Source organism: Camarhynchus parvulus, chromosome 2 (assembly GCF_901933205.1).
Source record: "Camarhynchus parvulus chromosome 2, STF_HiC, whole genome shotgun sequence".
NCBI classification, from domain to species: Eukaryota; Metazoa; Chordata; class Aves; order Passeriformes; family Thraupidae; genus Camarhynchus; species Camarhynchus parvulus.
Window position 1 is genome coordinate 29,067,504 of NC_044572.1, and position 19,386 is coordinate 29,086,889.

Sequence of the window (19,386 nt, forward strand, 5' to 3'; positions counted from 1 at the left end):
TTAGGATGAGAGCATTAGTTCAGATTTACAGCTGAAAAAGTAAGAGCAGAGTGTCTCCCTGAGGATTACCAGTAGTTGTGCAAATTTTAAGGACTAGACACTTAGAGCACCACCACTATGGACACAGTGATTGTGAGGATACAATAAACATTAGTAACATCCTCTGCACACGTAGCTCCATTTCAGTCTGTTTCAAACTGTTCTTCCATTCCCCCATTTTTTTAAACTTACTGTCTCTGCACACTGAATGAGCTAAGGACATCTGTGAAATACACTTCTGTGTCTCAGATACATTCATGACATTTTTCAGTATGCAGTAGAGTTATTAGCACAATTTACACATGCAGTGCAGTCTTGAAGGCCTGTGAACACTGATAAAAATCAACCATTATGCACTTTTGTGAAATGAGATTTACCGATAATTCAAACGGGTGAAATCAAATTCCACTAAAATATTTAAAAGTTCTTCTAAAACCTAGCCAAGTTTTTCACATATACAGTGCTTGAATTGGGGTGCAAAAGAGTGTTGATGATTCAGTAGCCAAGAAAGGATGAGGTATTTTTCTATCACTATTCATACTTAAAAACATTGCATTGTTTTCCTCAAAGTCTTCTAACTATTTCATGTTATCCTGACTTAATTTCTCCTCATTAATTAACCTTGAACATAAAAATGTTTAAATTAAATATAAGTTCTGATTATATTTTTAAAAAAAACTGTGAAATTTCTAACTGAACAGGGACCACTTCTGAAGTAGAGGTCAAAATTGAAGTCTTTCTCTAAAACTGATTTTACAGTACAATTTTACTATATTACTATTACTATACAAATAGTGGCCCTGAGGAAAAAAAAGGAATAAGAGGTTCCACTTTTATCTTACCATGATGAACTCTGTGATGACTGGGAGTATTAAGTATCCATTCCAGAGGCCCAAGTTTGGTGATAACCTTAAAAAATGTAATGTTTTAATGAACTTGAAAATACTGTATAAGACCAAGAAGAATTAAGGAAATGAAAAGAAGGAAAAGCTAAAGAAAAGATGTTTATCTTCTGGAGAACTGCATAAAAAGACAGAGGTGCAATATCTTTTTCTGAACTATATCACTGTATTACAGTTACAAACATTTTCATCAAAAATATTAAAATACAAGTTATAAATTAAATTTCTTTTTGATCCAGAAGCTAATTTCTTTTGATCTAAAAGTGAATTGTTTTTATCTTTATTCCATGAGAATCTTTGAGAAAATTGGCAATCATGAGCTGATAATAGGATGGAATCACAGGGAAGTGATTGTCCCAGTGTACTAAGCACTGGTGAGGCTGCACCTTGAGTACTGTGTTCAGTTTTGGGCCTCTCACTTCCAGAAAGGAATTGAGGTGCTGGAGCATGTCCAGAGAAGGGCAAGGGAGATGTGGAAAGGTCTAGAAAACACGTCATGTGAGGAGTGACTGAGAGAACTGGGATTGTTTAGCCTGGAGAAAAGGAGGCTTGGAACGACTTCACTGCTCTCTAACTCCCTGAAAGGAGGCTGTAGAGAGGTGTGGGTCGTTTTCTTCTGCCATGTCCCAGATGAAAGGACAAGAGGAAATGGCTTTAAGTTTTGCCAGAGGAGGTTCACATTGGATATTAGGAAAAAAAAAAATCACAAGAAGAGTGTTTAGACATTGGAATAAATTGCTCATGGAGGTGGTGGAGTCAGTATCTCTGGAAAAGTTCCAGAGGCATCTGGATGTGGCACTTGGGGGATATGGCTTAGGGGTCATTCTGGTGATGCTGGGTTGACTGTTTGACTCTCTGGTCTTGAAGGTCACTTACAATCTTGATGATTCCGTGATTCCATACAAATTGTTTCACTCATTTTTCTTATCCCTACCCAGTGACACTGCTTGAGATTCAGTGCAACTCTATGATACCAGTTTTGCAAACACTTTATGTCTACAAATAAGTGCCATTGACCCAGAAACAAATACTCCTTCCCCCTTCAGTATATTTGACTGCTTGTTTCTTCTATCAGTAACCTTCTTTGACCCTGGCACAAATGCATTAAGACAACAAACCTGCCTGGGGAACTGATGCAAACCAAAACTGCTTTTGTTTTGTTTTTCTAAGTCAGTTTAACTAGATCAGTTCCTGATTTTGGTCCAATGTATGGTCACTGTCATGAGTTGGAGGCATGAAGAGACAGTAGATCAGCATAAATTTATCATGGAGCTACAATCTAATGCAATGACTCAACAGTACAGAAAGATAGCTTTGATCATTTTAGTACCAACCCAAAAATTACAGAAAGTATCCATTGCCAAAAGCCACCTCTAGTGTTTCAAGCTTTGTCAGAAAATGCTGACAAATTAAATTTGTGTGGGCAGGCTTTCTGCTAAATTAGGTACTCTCAGCTACTATGGAATTAGAGGAAAGTCAGCACTGACTTCCAATTTGGTGCTTTGGTTAGCTCAACAGAAGTGTGTGGACAAACAAACAAACAAACAAAAATAATAAAACAAAATAAGCAATAAACTGAAAACAAACAAACAAACAAACAAATAGAAATGTTTCTGACTAATAATAGTGGAAGTATTTTCTTTGAACACAGCAAGTATTCTTTAATCCCAAACACAAATCCATCTGTCACAAATTGATGCAATCACTGGATGATCAAAAAGGACATCTATTCACAATATATTCTGAAATGGTATCTATTCACCATGTCTTATTATGGCCATAATGTCTTGCAATTAAAAGAGAGCAGGGGGCATTAAAACAGCTAAATAAAAATACTAAGACCTTAAGAAACAAATCCAAGAATCTATAATTCTTTTCCTTTTAGAGAATTTAATTAGTAAATTTATTACTCAAAAGGGGTGATCTGTAATATAATAATAGAGATAAGATAATAATGGCAAAAAAACCACAAGCAACATTTAGAGGGGCAGTCATTACTCATGAGAGCAGGTCCATTAATCAAAAAAGGATTTTCATTCCTTTAAGGTTTACAGAACAAAGCCCTGAAATACAGCACTTCCATATCTCTTTCATTTACAGTTCTGCAAGTGCAAGTAGACTTAGATTCAAAAAGCAGACTTAGGATATTCCTCAGATGCATTTAAATTGTTAAGAATCAGGTAAAGATAATAAAAGGAAAAAGTAACATTTTTTCATTTTTCCTCCTCAAAAACTGCAAAAATAATATCACCTTAATTGGTTTAAGTAGAAAATTTCTGTAATTAAAGGAGTATAGAAATACGAAAATTCTTCATCTACATAGAACTGTAATATTTGGTCCATCTTTCTTAAAATCCTGCTCACACTTGACTGGAAAAACAGAATCCCGAGACAAGTTTGTTTTGTTTCATTTAACTCAGAAGCCAAGGACAACATAAGCAGGATCAGCTCTCCCTCAAAATAAGTTCAAGTCTGAAAAGACCACCTAAAGGTAAGAAACAATCCATCATTCCTGCTAGTTCCATTTTCTGCCTTTCTCAAGCAGAACATCCCACTGTTTTAAGATATGTGAGATGTGACCATTAAATTAATTTAATCTGAGACAAATGTTTTAAATTGAACTGCAGCCCAGCACCTGAGAGAGCACTGATTTATCTAATAGACCACAACTAACTTTGATCCAGTTGGTTTGAATATAATTTTAGCTCAATATTTTAACAGTTTTTGTAAAAATAAACCAAGTGTGCACTAGGAGAGCAGGGAATCAGTAAGGATTAGCAGTCTTCACCTTTATCCTACAGGTGGATTATAACAAAATGTCCTCAGAATGAATGCCTTCAGGTCTCAATATCCAGCCGGTTGAATTAAAATTTTAAAACTAAAATTCATCCTTTTTAAAGTCTACACAGTATATCCTTATGCTAAAGTAGAACTTTTTGTCTTGGGACTCTCTAAGGACCTCAGGGTAAAACTTTATATAAATTTATATGCAGAATTTTAAATAAATTTTTCTGACTAATAATAGTGGAAGTATTTTCTTTGGATAGTGAAACTGCTCTCACCCTTTAAAACAGTCTTTCTTTGAGTGATGAAATTTAAAAATCTACTGAAATATCTTCTCTATGTCATAATTAGTGATTGATACCCAAGCCTCCTTTGATTAATTATTCACGGAAGGTCACCTCCATTGCAAAGACATTTTAGCCCCACTCTGAGGAAAATATCATCTGAGACAACAATCAAACCACATGACTTTAAAGCTCAGAGGGGGTGCAAAACTCTCTACCTGATGAAGCAAAAATCTAGTATGTTGACATTAGCAATCCATAAATCAATGCTTTGTCTAAAACACATCAAAAATATTTTTTTCACCAGATAGTCAAAATAGTGCAGGGTGCTATTTCTAGAAACTTTCTTTGCCATCAGTAAGTTTACTTGTAGATATTTAGCTCATTCCTAAAAAACCAAAAAAAACTTTTGTCAGAGGAAAAACTTTGGTGCCAAAAAAAATATAAATGCATAAATGCTATAAATATAACCATATATCTTTCCAGCATACAGAAATACATCACCACTAAAAAGCTCAATTTTGAAAGCTCTTGCAGCATGTACATGTCAAACAACATAGCTCTTTTGTTTAAAATTGTTGAATTTTTCTTTATTCTGCCATCTTACCTGGGGCAAAACTCCTAGAAGCAGATTTTTCACCTAAGTAAATTGGATAGGATAGCAAGACAATTTTTACCAGATATGATTCTGACATGGTCATGTCAAGCTGACAGGAACTTACTGCAGTCATATTGAAAGAAATTAATTTTGTAATAAGTGACTCATAGCAACATTTAATGTGGTGTAGCAATAGCCCTAGTTCAAAAGAATAATCCAGAGAGAAGAAAGGCAGTGGCAGGTATCCTGCTTACCCATCTACCTTTCATCTGTCAGTCTATCCCCATTTCTGTGTCTTTATTATGTCCAGACGTTTTCTTTGGAGAATGGCAAGTTTAAAGGAGCTCATAAGGATTCTTTGTACCAACAACCTGGCTTACACTGCAATTACAACCAGTCGCCAAAGCACACAGACCACTAAGTTTCAGCCATTCAAAGAAAAAAACATTTTCAGCCTGCAATATCACTGTATTCAAATCGGTTTCTTAGAGTAAAAGCTTTCATGATCACATAACAGAAAAAAAAATAAACTTTTTAAAGAACACCAAACAAATGAGATCAGATCAGCTTAGTTTTTATGCTCATAATTGGGATTTTCATTTTAAAAAATCTGCTACTCTAATTTTTGTATCTGACCTTTTTATTGGAAAGTATTCTAAAAAGTAAAAAAATAATAGCTGAAATGTCATTGCTCCATAACCCTGCCATCAGTACTCCAAAACTTATTTCATATTACTCAGAAGAAAAAAAGGTCTGCTTGTGAATATAAAATATTCTTATTCTATGTATCATCGACTAAAGTGATCTGGGGAATACAGCAAAATAGCTACCAATACCCTAAAAGTTGAAATACTCCAACTGTTGTCCAATGACAACCTTATCTGTATTTTGACCATTATGACACTGGGGGTTTACATTTGTGTTTGTTTCCCTGGTACAGACACCTACTGATCTAAATCAACTCCTGTCTGCAATTCTTCCTTTCTCAATTAACACATCATGTGCACCTAAACTCCCATGCCAATGACCCATAGATGAACTGCAACATTCCAACAAAACTCTTTTCCTGTTTCCTTCATTTTTTAACATCCCTTGCCACAAAAATAATTTTTCACTTGTCAAAATCCTTAGAAATGGACTCAATAAACTACCTGCAAATCAAATATGTAGGCATGTCATATATATATGTTATAAAAGTTGTTCCCACAAAACATGTATTCTTCTTTCTTTCTTTTCTTTAAAAACCAATGTATTTCCTCTGCTATACTTGGGTATCACTAAACAGTAAAGCAGAATTACTGACAATAATTGAAGCAACTCCAAAAGCATTGTAATAAATAAGGCATGCTTAGAAATACTTTTCATATACTACTGAATAAAATATCATGGAATTGAAATCTTCCAATACAGATGATAGAAACTAAATGAATTTTTTTCCTACAATACTTCTTCTTATATAAAGATGTTTCCATTGTGACAGCAATCCCTTGCCTAGAGGGAAAGAACATTATGTTATATCTCTGGTGGCATGTAAGCACCTCCATCTGCGGTCTCAGAGTTTGTCAGCACCAAGGGAAATCTTTATTGCCTGGTACCTGCACCACTTCAATGTAGTTCTTGTTTAAGTAATGAGAAAAAATTGTGACATGAAATCCAAGGGAAACTTTACATCTTGTGTAACAACTCCTCCTGTCACCACTACCACATGAATCTTTACTTAGCTCTGTTTCAATGTCAGTGTTAGGAAGGAATGTCAACTGAGTAAAGCAGGCAACCTTACAGTAAAACTATTCGCATATAAAAAGTTCAGAGTTGATTTTTTTTTCCTTGAGCATAAGGAAAGCTGTTTGTAGCACAGCATTACTTTCAATATCATGGTGTTACTGATCTGCAGGACAGAAGGGGGTAAATTCATCCCTGGAGCATCACTATGGAGTACTCTGAACTTAACTTTGGGCTTTCTGTTAGACTAGTTGGTAGTAAAACATATATTACAAGTCATTTCCTCATCAAAATCAAGGTAAGATTCTTATTCCTGGCATATAAATCTGTATTTCAGACAGTCTGGTGGGGAAATTTTAAAATATGACCTTAATTACATTCCCCAGTAGAGCTGCTGTGTTAATTCAGGACAACACACCCATGTATTTATACAGATGGCTCTGGTGACCAGATTTGCCATGTAAAATCTCTACAGGGAAGCTGAGGAAAGGCAGAACTCCTGGGATAAGTGCTCGTCTGCCAGTTTCACACTTTGAAATCCTTGGCAAACTCTGATTTATACACCGCCAACTGTTTTCCTATCTGATTAGGCAGTTTTCTACTCTAGTAAGCATGTAAAATGGATATAGCTGAATTTCCACACTGAGGAGTGAAAAAACAATATTCATAGTTTAGAAATAAAACAAGTGAGAGGAATCAGGCATGTTGGGATCATAAAGAGTTTCATAGAGGGTGAATTTCTGATAAATCTGGATAGTAGGAATGGGAGGTGAAAGCCTAGTTTTAATGGACAGTCTGATTTAGGGCATATTTATATAATAAACACACAGACTTAAGAAATGTGTCTATAATAAATTATCTTGAAGGCAGGCTGTTGTCACTTTCCATTGTTTTACACTTCAACCAGGAGGTAAGGTTTGAATCAAATTGGCATCTTACATGAATATTAAATTAACTGTTTCAACAATTGGATGCAACCTTTTTGTTTTCTCTATAGGTCTAATTAAGCCTTGTGGGAAAGGTGAGCACACAGAGGAGATTTCAATCAATTTTTCCGCTAAAAATGAAAAAACTTACAGGAACTGATTGGTTTAATTGCAGCATTACAAATAGCAGAGCATGGAGCAAATCACACTTTCAGTCATACATCAAGTTAAGCATTTTAAACAAACTCCAGGAGAAAAATTGCTATACAATTTTAGTATTTTTCAGCAGCCTGACAAATACATTCTGGCAATTGCAGGAAAAAAACCCAAAAGTCATAAATCAGTATGCCAGCCCTGAAATAAACTAAAATATAGCCAAGTGAGGCTTTTCATCTTCCTTTCTAAACAGATAAAAAAAACACTCAGCAGCCTATACTTTGTGATTTTAACAAAGAAGTGTCTTTCAAATTTTCTGTTGGCTTTGAAGCTATAAGTAAATAGATTCTCAATGAGTACAAGCCATGAGAAAAACTCAAGAGCATTATGTGTAATATGTTAAGATGGAAAAAGAGGGGTTTTTTTAAACAAAGATCAGAATCTCTAACATTATTCATGTGATATCAATTCATTATTACATTAAATTTATTTGGTAAATGAGTTGTTTAGATTATTTCTCCAGGATGCAGAATGTACTGAACTGTGTTACATCTCTAAGTAGCTCACTTCACTTTTATCTTGCTAATTCTCCAGGGACCTAATAGACAGAAGTGACCTAAATAAAATTCTTTAAGTACAATCTTTAGTTTTAGGGTTTCTGCGGACAGATTAGCAATAGTCAGGCCCACTGTTGCTGAAGTGAACATTTCACAGCTGTTGCCTGCAAGAAGTCTTTGGTGAAAGGAACAGAAGCCAACACTCAAACTCTAGGACTTAACTACTAGCATCCAAATTGCAGTCACTGATTATGTTCTTGTCCTATAAACTTTTTATTTCTGGCCTCAATATCGACTCAGCTTCAACAGGGAGGATTCTTCTGTCTGGATTCCTGCCCATCAAATGCAAACCACCAATATACCCCTAATTATCATGCAACAGCCACTTTTGAATGAAAAAGATCATGGCTCCTGTGCTGCATATTGTATTCAGAGCTATTGGGTGCACAGCAGTATTAAAATAGGAAGCCACACAGAGTTAAAATAGGAGGCTCATCCTGACACTACTAAAGCGGAGCATTGGCATTCTGAATCATCACTGAGCTTTTTTGTGCCCAGGAAGGAACTCCAAACTTCATCCTGCTATGTTTTTCCTGATTACACTGTGTTCAAGCACAACGTACACTTAGCAGGACAGGAACAGTGTGCTCTCTTATGAATGTTTTATTTTCTCTCTCTTTTGTTATTCTTTTTGTTTAAAACAAAAAGTAGAGTTATATGCCTTATATATCTAGAAAGAAAATACTTTTCTCCCCTCATGGGGCAAGTGAAACATGGAAAACTGGAACTTATTTTACAGTTATTGCAAGTATTTGTGTTTAATGATAGTGTTGTCAGCTTTGCCCTTTTCTGTGTTCTGGCAAGTGCAATGATGACAAGACTTTGATCCTACAGGTTGGTCAGAAAATCTAATAAGCCCTTTTGGCAGACAGGCTGGATTGAAGCAGTGAGATCTCTTTGTTTCTTGGAATCATGCTTAAGTTTTGATGTCTGTATTGCATATATAGCCTAGCTGGACCTACAAAGTCACTGTCTGCATTAAAGAAAGTATGTTTACCTTCCTGGTGTTTTTTGAATTTGTTTTCTTTCACTCCAGAGTAAAAATGTGATTTGAGAATTTGCAGCAGACAAATAATGAATTTATGAGTGATAAAAGCATCAGCTATCAGGAATGGGGCAAGAACTTTCTTTTGTAAACCAGAGTTTGGTTCTTTATGCAAATCAACAAACAGTTCTTTTCCTATTGTTTTTAAAATAATTTATTGGATCTTTGTTACAGTACGACAGTATGCAATAGGCTGTGGATGATATCACCTGTTTCTAGGAATTCCAGTTAAATCATCATGTCATTGAATATTCACTGACACAATCTTGAACATCAGACTAGGAGAATGGCTGTAATCACCTCTAATTACCTTCATCCCTTTGATCACTTTTAGCAAAAGTCTTCTGAATGGTAAGTTTCTGATTCCTTGTAACCTGACAGGGACAGATGTGCGTGTTTCTAATTTAAATGAAAGGGAACATCAGACAGAGCTGTGTCTATTTTTGTCTAACATGGCCAAATTAAAGGAAAGACATTCATTATTTCATTAAATGAAGCAATATACTAGAATGAAAAAATAAAGGTTTTCTTGGCATATGTTTTTTGAATTCAAAGTGACCTTCTAGAATCAAATTCAAGAGCTACTGCAGTTTCACAATTCTGCTTAATACATTGGATTATTACTGATTTTACCTTTTACAGATGTACAGATGATACTTTCAAGATTAAGAAAAAATAAATTAAAAAAAAAAAAACAAAACAAAAAGAAAAAGAAAAAACAACCAACAAACACAAACCAAAACACTAGCAGCAAAACAAAAGCAAAATGATATTTCTTATCATGGCCAGAAGATCAGATCAGTCCACCATACTCTATTTCCAATGTGATCGATTCAATACCACCTGTTTGCCATAATTTCGCAAACACTTTCATGTGTTAAATTTGACTCATATCTTACTGACCTTATAGGAAATATTCACAGTCCAGTAAACTAGTAATGAGTAAATAGACATACTTTGTAAATATATTACTATATAAACAATAAGTATATGACTTTGTAAACCAGGCCCAGAGATAGTTTCCCTCCCAACAAAACATCTCCTTTTTTATCTGCAAACTATTGAATACTTTTGCTCTTTACCAAAACCTTCCTTCAACTCCACAAATCAACCACAAGAATAAAACTATTCTCTTTCCAATACAAACACTAAAACATGTAACACCCAAATAAGTTTTGTAATAGTCAAATAAGTTTTGTTAAAATGCTTTTTAAATTCAAAGTCTCATTTCTTGATAAAATCTATGCTTCTGTTTTGACAACTGGATTAAAAAACTACTGCAAGTACTTGAAATAGATGGAATAGACTTTGTAACATTTTTTTTTCACTCCTGAAATCCCTTCTTGCTTATTTAAATTAGACTATGGCACACAACGCAGAGAAAATAGGTCCAAGAAAATTGAAAAAAAAAGTTTGTGAAGAAATAGACCAATCTCAATTGTTAGGACCTGGAAACTAATAACTGAATATTTTGTCTATTGTTTCATACTGTCACTTATTTATCACAGTGTCCTGATTATGACTCTTTCACCCAATTCTTTCACCATCCAATAGACTTTTGTCTCAAACAGCTTCTGCTTGAAAAGACAAGTAAGTCCTCTTGAGTTTCAAGAAGAGCTTTTGCTACTGATATGATGGTAATCACAGGTGTACTGCTACTTAGAAGAACTTAGGTATATTTTTTTATGTATGCTTTTTACCTATTTTCCTTTATTTTACCTGGTTCCTCTGCTTGTTTAATTTCCTCATTGGAAAATAAAGTCAAAACAAAACAGGTTGGTTTTTTTTTCCTGAATCTGGCCATCTTCCTAGGTATGATCTGCTTGATGCAAGAATTTAAGGACTGGGCCACAAGAGCCGACTTGAACTCAGGGAGCCCAGATGAGCTGTGCAGGGCATGGAAGCAGGAAGAATTCCCAATTTCTCTCTTCCAAAGCTTTTCCTTAAAGAAAACTGAGCAGAAGTCAAAGGTAAAACAAGACTTAGACAAAAACCTAGACCAGTACACAAGGTGCACGCATAAGTGAAAAATATCCTTCTGATAAATACTGTACACTTCCTCAGCAAGTTTCAGTTTTACTAATAGGTGTTTTCTGATAACACTAATTGTATTTTTCCCTATATCTGTAGCAGTTTTATGCCTCTCTTTCCAGTCTGCATGAGGTGTTGCTAAAATTATTCCCATTCTTCACCTGTTTTCACCCATGTTACTTCTGTTAATAGTTGTGGCTCACCTTTTTCTGCTCCCAGAGCTGGATGAAGTAGAAAGCCTTAAACAAGAGATGCCTTAAAAAACCTGACTTCTGTGAGTATGCTAAAGGGCAGATCATATTCTCTCCTTAAATTAGAAAATTAAACAGAAACCAATACATGTCAAAGATCAAATAGGCAAGGAATAATCTGCTGCTGCAATTATTACCATCAGGGACTGGATCAGTTGATACTTTCTAAATACAGTTTGACATCTCATAAAAATTACAGCTAAACCAACAGAAACTAATTTCTGTTTTTCACAGGTGTCTATCAGGTTATAAACACACCTAACTTATTGGTTGTAATAAATGCATAGTGGAAGGATATAGTTTAATATAAGCCATAGACCTTCTGAATCACCTGCGAAAATAAACCGAAATGGAGTATTTCTGTCTGTCAGTAACAGTCCTGAAACATTCTGTGGCTTTTGAAAAATTAGTTTTAGTGCCCTTTGACTAAAGTTGTTTTTTTTTTTTTTTTACTTCCCTTATGATCTAGATGAGAATGGTCTGTCTGGTCACAGAAGCATTTCTCCCAGACTATTTAAGAGTAGATCTGAGCCATTCAATTGACCTGAACATTACTGGATAGAACAAAAAATTCTTTTTATTTTTTAATTTATTGAGATCACAGAACCATAGAATCATTTAGATTGGAAAAGAGCTTTAAGATCATCAAGTCCAATAGTTAACCCATCACTGTCAAATGTTTTCCTCAGGGGTCTTCTTGGGTTGACTTTTTTTTCCTTCATTTTTCATTTAAATTAATTACTAGGAGTTTATTTCAATGCTTTGGTGCTACTTAGAGATTTATTTTGAATCCTTGACAAAATCCTGTGATAACTTCAGATTGCCATGTACATGTTGCAATATTCATAGAATCATTAAGGTTGGAAAAGACCTACTACACCATCAACTCCTACTCTTGACTAAACACCACCACATCACTTAACAATTGCACTTAGTGTCATGTCCAGTCATTTCTTGAACACTTCCAGGGATGATAACTCTATCACTTCCCTGGAAGCCCATTCCAATGCTTAACCACACTTTCAACTAATAAATTTTTCATGATGTTCAACCCAAACCTCCTCTAGCACAGCTGGAGGCCATTTTCCCCACTGGCTCTGCCACTGGTTGCCCTGGAGAAGAAAACGGCTCCCACGTGGATGCAGCTTCCTTTCAGGCAGCTGTAGAGAGGATAAGGCCCCCCTGAGCCCCCTCTTCTCCAGGTTAAACACCCCCAGATCCTTCAGTCACTCTCATAAGACTTGTGCACCAGACCCTTCACCAGTTCCACTGTCCTTCTCTGGACAGGCTCCAGCACCTCAAGGTCTTGTGGTGAGGGGCCCAGAACTGGACACAGGATTCAAGATGTGGCCTCACCAATGCAGAGTACAGGGTGGCAATCCCTGCCCTGGTCCTGCTGGCCCCACCATTACTGATCCAGGCCAGGATGCCATTGGCCTTCTTGACTACCTGGGCACACACACTGGCTCATGTTCAGCTGCTGTCAACCAGCATCCCCATATTCTTCTATGCTTGGCTGCTTTCCAGCTACTCTTGCCCCTGCCTGTAGCCCTGCATGGGGTGGTTGTGATCAAAATGCAAGACCTGGCACTTGGCTTCAAATCTCATATCTCTGGCCTTGGCCCATTGATCCAGGATGCAGTGAAAAAAATAGTTGAACATAAATGCATGACATAAGTCAAAGTTGTATTTTCAGTCTAGCATACACAACTTTATTAATTTCAGCCATGCCTTTCCTATATCAATAGTCCATTCTAATAATAAACAATAGTAAAAGAATCCAGCGCCAGAAAAATAGTACAATTTTAATATAAAATTTATAGAGCTTAAAATGCTGTATTATTCTAGATAAAATTACAAAAACTAATGTATACCAAGCATGTAGGAAATACAGAAGTCTAAATGAGGTAGAACAAATGTGTACTTTTGATCTTTATGATACTGTAGTCACAGAATATATGAGTCGCTTGAGTTAAAATAAAATAGACCATGTCTGATCTGTTGGTAGTAAAGCTGGACAAAAACTGACATAACAAATAATGAGACAGGTCAAAGTTATAACACAGGAAACATCTCTTAATATTTTTTAAAGCAACACTGGACACATGTAAAATTTAAGTATAGAAAAATAGCAGGGATTGTATTTGGCTATAAGCTTTTGCTCTAGGCTGAAACATGGCATAGAAAGTTTCAGAAGAGCATGATCATTCTTTTATAATTACCGAATTCAATCTATATTTCTCTCAAAACAAAACATCTTCCCTCCGACGCTTTTTCATGTACTTAAAATCTTTCCTCTTAATTATATACACCTTCTTTTCTTCTATAAAAGAAAAAAATTAGGCATGTACTTTCCTTTTCAGTCCTGTATAAAAAAACAAACAAACCACCATCTACTAAGGAAGAGAGATTTTTTCCCTCCCTCAATCTTACTAGATTTTATTTTTTTTAAAGTGAAAGACGTGCAATCAAAAGTCGTGAAGTGACAATTTCCAAACATCTGTGACTAGCTAATGTGGGCCAAAACTGTATCAGGAATTTGATACTGATGAAAAGCAATAGAAATCTGGGGGGGGGGGAATGCTTCTTCATTTTACAAGCAAATGATTACATTACTGTACGATTATATTGGCAGAATGGAAATAATGAGGTGTATCTCCCCTAGACCCCTAATGACATGTAACAGCACCCTCCACGGACTCCCAGAGCTGCTGGGGGATGATAAATATCTGCTCTCAGAGCAAGGGCTAGCAGCACTTGCTGAGACAGGATGCTGTTTGCTACAGAACCCCAGGCTACAAACTCTGAACAAACTCTGTACATTAGTAAAATGGCAGAAACAGAGACTTGAAGAAAGGATTTTCATATTAATAAAATCTTTATCAGAAAATTAGGATCATTAATATTCAGAAAAGGACTATTAGGAAAAAAAGAGCAGCAATAGCTTTAAATAGTTAAATTGTGATAGCTATTGCAAAGAAAACCCAATGTAATGGTGAAGCATCATATTAATTTCACCAAAAATATAAGGTAGCATAAGCTTGAATGGTCGATACCATTTCCCTTCCTTTCCTTACTTTTTTCTGTCAATGCCTTGCCCTTGAGAGCAGGAAATCTGCTAATACGTGGTGTAACCCTATTTCTATTTCGACATAATTTTTGACCTTAGAGCATGACTCCAACATATTTCAACCGATTTCAGCTGTGCTATAAAATCAACAATATCAACATTAAGAATAACTTCCCTTGTAAGCAAAGTTCTATGAGTGGATCAACTGGATTAATACAAAAGATCCATTGTTTTTCCAGCAGCACAATAATTTAATAGTAAGGAGTGCTTATCTTTTCATTGAGACTGAAATTCATTCTTGTTTAGACTAGTGTCTAAACTTGGCACATTGCACATATGCTATGGAAATTCCTTTTAAGCCCTATGAAGGATTTAGCACTTTAGAGGGATGTAGGCAATTCATAAGCCTCTGAAACTCACTTTAGAAACTAGACGCGCACTGTGGCACCAGTTCTGAGATTCATTGAGTTACTGCTACCCAGCAGAATGTTAGAAACCTCTCGGCCAAGGAAGAGATGGCACCAAGCGCCAGAGAAGACACAGATGAGGCATATCATAATTTTTTAGTGGCAAAGTACACTAAAACTAATTTGTAGAACCTAAAGCATGGTCAAAGAAACTTTGCTACCATATGAGGCCTAGTATTCATTTGGTATAGTTTTAAAGACTGCTTGAATTTTTTCAAAATATTTTAAAAAGCTTAAATGTGTATTGCTTCAGTTTATGCCACTTCTGGTGTTGTGTGTGACATTTTATCTAAGCCTTTCCTATTCGCATGGTGTTTTAGATCATGAGACATATGTTAATGATTTCAGAAATGTGTCCAACAGAAACAAAATGTCAACAATCAAAGTTTGCTATTGGTCCACTATAAGTATCTCACTTTTAATTTTTTAAGTCTTTTTTTAATGAAACACACAGAAAATTTTTTTTTAAATCTGCAATTTAAACAACATAAACACCTAAAATATCAGACGAAGAAAATAAAATTCGCTAAGGACTGTCCTATATATTGCATCATGAAATCAGAGAGGAAAAGGCATCTGTCTGGGCAGAATAAACAAAGGAGTAAGTGTCATAGAAATAATAAGCCCACAGCCCACCTGGGGCTACTGAGAAATATGCTACTGACTTATAACATAAAGTACCTTTAAATACCTCTATTATAATGTAAGGAAGAAGGCAAAGGCCATTGAACTACCTGAGAAGTGTGGGAAACATCTTGCTAATTACAGTGTGTTATTAACCATGCATGTATGTAAACTAGATATGGTCTATGCATTCACAAAACAGAAATGAAGCGGTGTAGTCATAAACAAATAGCCATCAGATAATCATAGAGCATTCTTCATCTGAGAATTTCTTGCATTAAGAAAGAAACAACATAATAATTTAGTTGCAACTCGAAATGATCTTTAAGAAGCACCGACTTTTGCGTATTTTTCCCTAAAATATTGATCCTAGAAATGAAATCAGCTTCAGTATCTGCCAAAAATGTTTAATAAGCTGCAAGATAGGAAAATACAGTATTAAAATAGCAAAAAGTTTTGATTCCTTACAGTTACTTTTTTTTTTCTAAATCTAATTGGGACCAACTGGCCTCATTGCTTCTCATAAATTTAGCAATATACATTCAGAAAAAGGAATAAAAATGAACAGATGTTTCTCCTTAAAGAAGTCAGACAAAGATTTTTCTTACACAATAAATCAGCTGCTAGTGGATTTCCAAGACACTGCTCCAGGCTAACTGTTTAGGTATGGCTTAAAAACCTGGTTTACCTCTGTATGTATCCAAAACTGGTAAAGCAGATTAAACTGTAAATGAACAGCAAACACCGAAGGGGGAATGAAAAGAGCCATGGGCAAGTTGAATATCTGAAAAATGAGAAAGAAAACATACATTAGATATCTAATTCTAAACTCATGATAATATAATGAAGTACTATCAGGAGCTCAAAGCACTGCACAATATACTTGCTTCTTCTAATACATCCATAATGCAGACATTACATAGTGTACATAGATAGTGATTATTATGTTACCACTTGATGTGCTATAGCAAATGAGACACAAATTGATCCAGAACAAATTTCTCACAAGCCAAACTGAGCAAGCAGAAAATCCAACATAAGAATTCATAAATTCTGGTATTAGATGTTTATGCTGTGTATTATATGGAGCAGACAGCAACATAGCCTTGACATTAAGGGTTGCCCTATAGAGAAGAATTATCACAGATTAAGCAAGGTGCTAATTTATAACACTATAACTGCTTACTTGGGAAATTCACAATTAATTGTTTAACTGGCTGAGCAACAGAATAAAACTTCTAAGACCTTCATATGTTAAAAGTCAGTCATTTTTCTTCAGAAAAAGGATGATCTTGAAAGATTTTATCTTTTTATTTTCCCTTTTACCTGACATTGTGTTATATCACCTGCATTGAAAAGTTAATACTTCTCTAAAATACAGGGATTTTTCCTAAACTAAACAGTAGCAGAGGTATCTTCAAAACTTTAAATCTCTTTAGCACTCAGGGAATATCTGTTTGGCCAACAAGAGCTCCCTGTGAAGCACAGGAAAATTAGAAAAATATACTTCAAAATTAGTACTGTCCTTTTCACAAAAACATCAAATCTTTTAACATCCAAGAAGGCAGTCCAATGGCCATGACAGGCCTCCTGGACCAGGAATTCCTTTACTGTAGGTCTGGATATAGCATGTAAAACCAGGATTCTCTCAGTTTTAGCCAACAGGGCTGCCCAATAGATTAGAAGTCACACTGAGGCTGTGAAGCAGCTGCACTTCCACCCCAGTGATGTGACTGATGCTCTCCAGAAAGTCACCACAGACATATGTCACTGTGACAAACCAATGGAGGACTAGGACCTTGCAATATCAGCTTTGTCTGCTGGCTTCAACACCAGACAATGTCTGAAACACCAGGACAAAACCCTGAAGCCATTGCAGTATCACCTGGCAGGGCTGCGACAGCTGGGATTTCAAAATCTACATTTAAAGGCTTCATGGATCACAACTGCCCCACAAATTACCTATGGGGTGTTTCTCTTTCTGTCTTGGAAGCTACTTTCCAAGAAGTAAAGGAATTAAAAGGTAATAGAGGGGGACTAAGTTTCTGTCTAATGGCATGATAACAGCAGGATTTTTTAAAAAAAGGAATGGAGAGGAAATTGATTAAAAAAACCCCAAAACCAAACCAGATGGTTTTCAGATTGTTCATGGAAGTGGTTACAGGATTGAAAGCAGGGTTAAAAAATTATATGCTTTTTCCCTAAAAGTATCAGAAGCAATTTGGTGGTATTTACAGATGACTCAAAGGGGAAAGAAGGATCATCTTCATATTTATTTCCTAACTTACTTTACACAAGAGTACTAGGATTTCCCTGCTAAGTAGTGGGATGAAGGAAATTTTATATAAATCTGTAGGTAAATTTGAAACTGTCAAAGGAGAATGCTTTACTAACTGCCTCACATTTTCTTGCAGTGTAAGCTTTATTTTGCACAGAAAGGATTTTAAAGATCATTTACAGAAGTGGAACTCATAGGGAGAAATGAAAACTTCTCCCATACCAAGATTTGACTTTTCCTATTTGTGGTTCCACTGAAACAAGAAGAGCAATCTCAGGAAAAAAAAATCATTAAACAGCTCTTTACTGGAAATGCCAATTCACCAAATCAAAAGATTTCATGGCAACGTACCAGCTTTAACAAATTTGTATAGGGAAAGCTTTCTTGGCTTCAGAATGGAATTTCTGGTCAAAACTATAAGAAAACTTTTATCACCCTGACAGATCTTTTCTCACTTGGGAATTCAGCAGCAGAGATTGGGAAAGTGCTACAATAGCTGATGGGAAAAGCACCCAGAGAGGAGGTGCAGAGACATTTGCATCTGGGGCTGCTGCACTGCAGCTGTTGGCCCCCACGCCAAAGGCATTGCCCCTCTGAAAGGACCATTGCCCACTCTCCCATGTGGGCATCTCTTCCTTTTTCCTCCCATTTGTAAGTAAAAGTTTGTAACCACTTCCACTACAGAAAGGGAGTGCATTGAAACTCCTGAGGTTTAGCAGGAATGCTGAATTTCCACCCTGGGTCTCTGGGGCCACCTGCTGATGCGGTTGCAGAGGACTTGCAGGGCACGGAGGGCTGCAGGACAGCTGCTGACAGCAAGTTCATGTGGGCAGGAGCTCCTGTGAGGACTCTGCAGCAGTTAAAGGCAAGGATAAAATAAAAAAAAAAATCAAAAAAGCCAACCCATTTTTTACCAGCCATCCCAGACCTGGCAGACTCGTCAGTAGAAAAGAAGTGACTGACTGCACTGAAAACTGTGCTCCCTATTCCATTTCCAGACTCGTATGTAGATGTTTCCACGGCTTTTATACGAAGTCATAGTTCAACAATTTATCTAAATGTAACGTCTAAAGTGATCAAATTATTATGGATTTAATATTTGCAATTAAATCTTATCCTTAAAGTTGAGAATGGTACTCAAAGCATTAAATCATAGCTTTCAAACAGCATGCACAAATCTCTCACAACTGCACTTTGACTGTTTTGCCATTTATACATTCATTTATATAGTATTATCTTGCTTTAGCTTGCTGTCTTCTTCTTAAAAGTTAATACACTTTTTTTTGACATCTTTTTCTCACTAAATAGGCCTCAATAGTATCTCTCAGTCTACACAGTAGATTTGCTCCTCCATGGCCCCTCCAGTGGAGAAACAGAAACACTGTGTATGCAAACAACATGAAGGACTATACATTCAGTTCCAAAATCAGGAGTACATCTCACACCACTGATTGTCAAGCATGTTTTTCTATTCTCTTTCATTTCATCTTTTCAGTCATAGATTAACATGCTAATGTATTTATCTTACAATGTTTAACTTAGAACACAACAGAGCTGGCAGCAGAACAGTCACATAATCCCACGCCGTCCAC

General features: G+C 35.9%; 1 protein-coding gene across 1 annotated transcript in view; it reads right to left on the reverse strand.

Moving 5' to 3' along the window:
- Positions 1-19,386, reverse strand: part of AGMO (alkylglycerol monooxygenase) — a 186,396-nt gene that overhangs the window by 88,597 nt on the left and 78,413 nt on the right. The window contains exons 5-6 of the mRNA XM_030943230.1: positions 16,205-16,300; positions 882-948 (exon numbers count right to left, since the gene is read on the reverse strand). Of these exons, the coding sequence (XP_030799090.1) occupies positions 882-948; positions 16,205-16,300 (163 nt within the window). The remainder of the gene's footprint in view (positions 1-881; positions 949-16,204; positions 16,301-19,386) is intronic.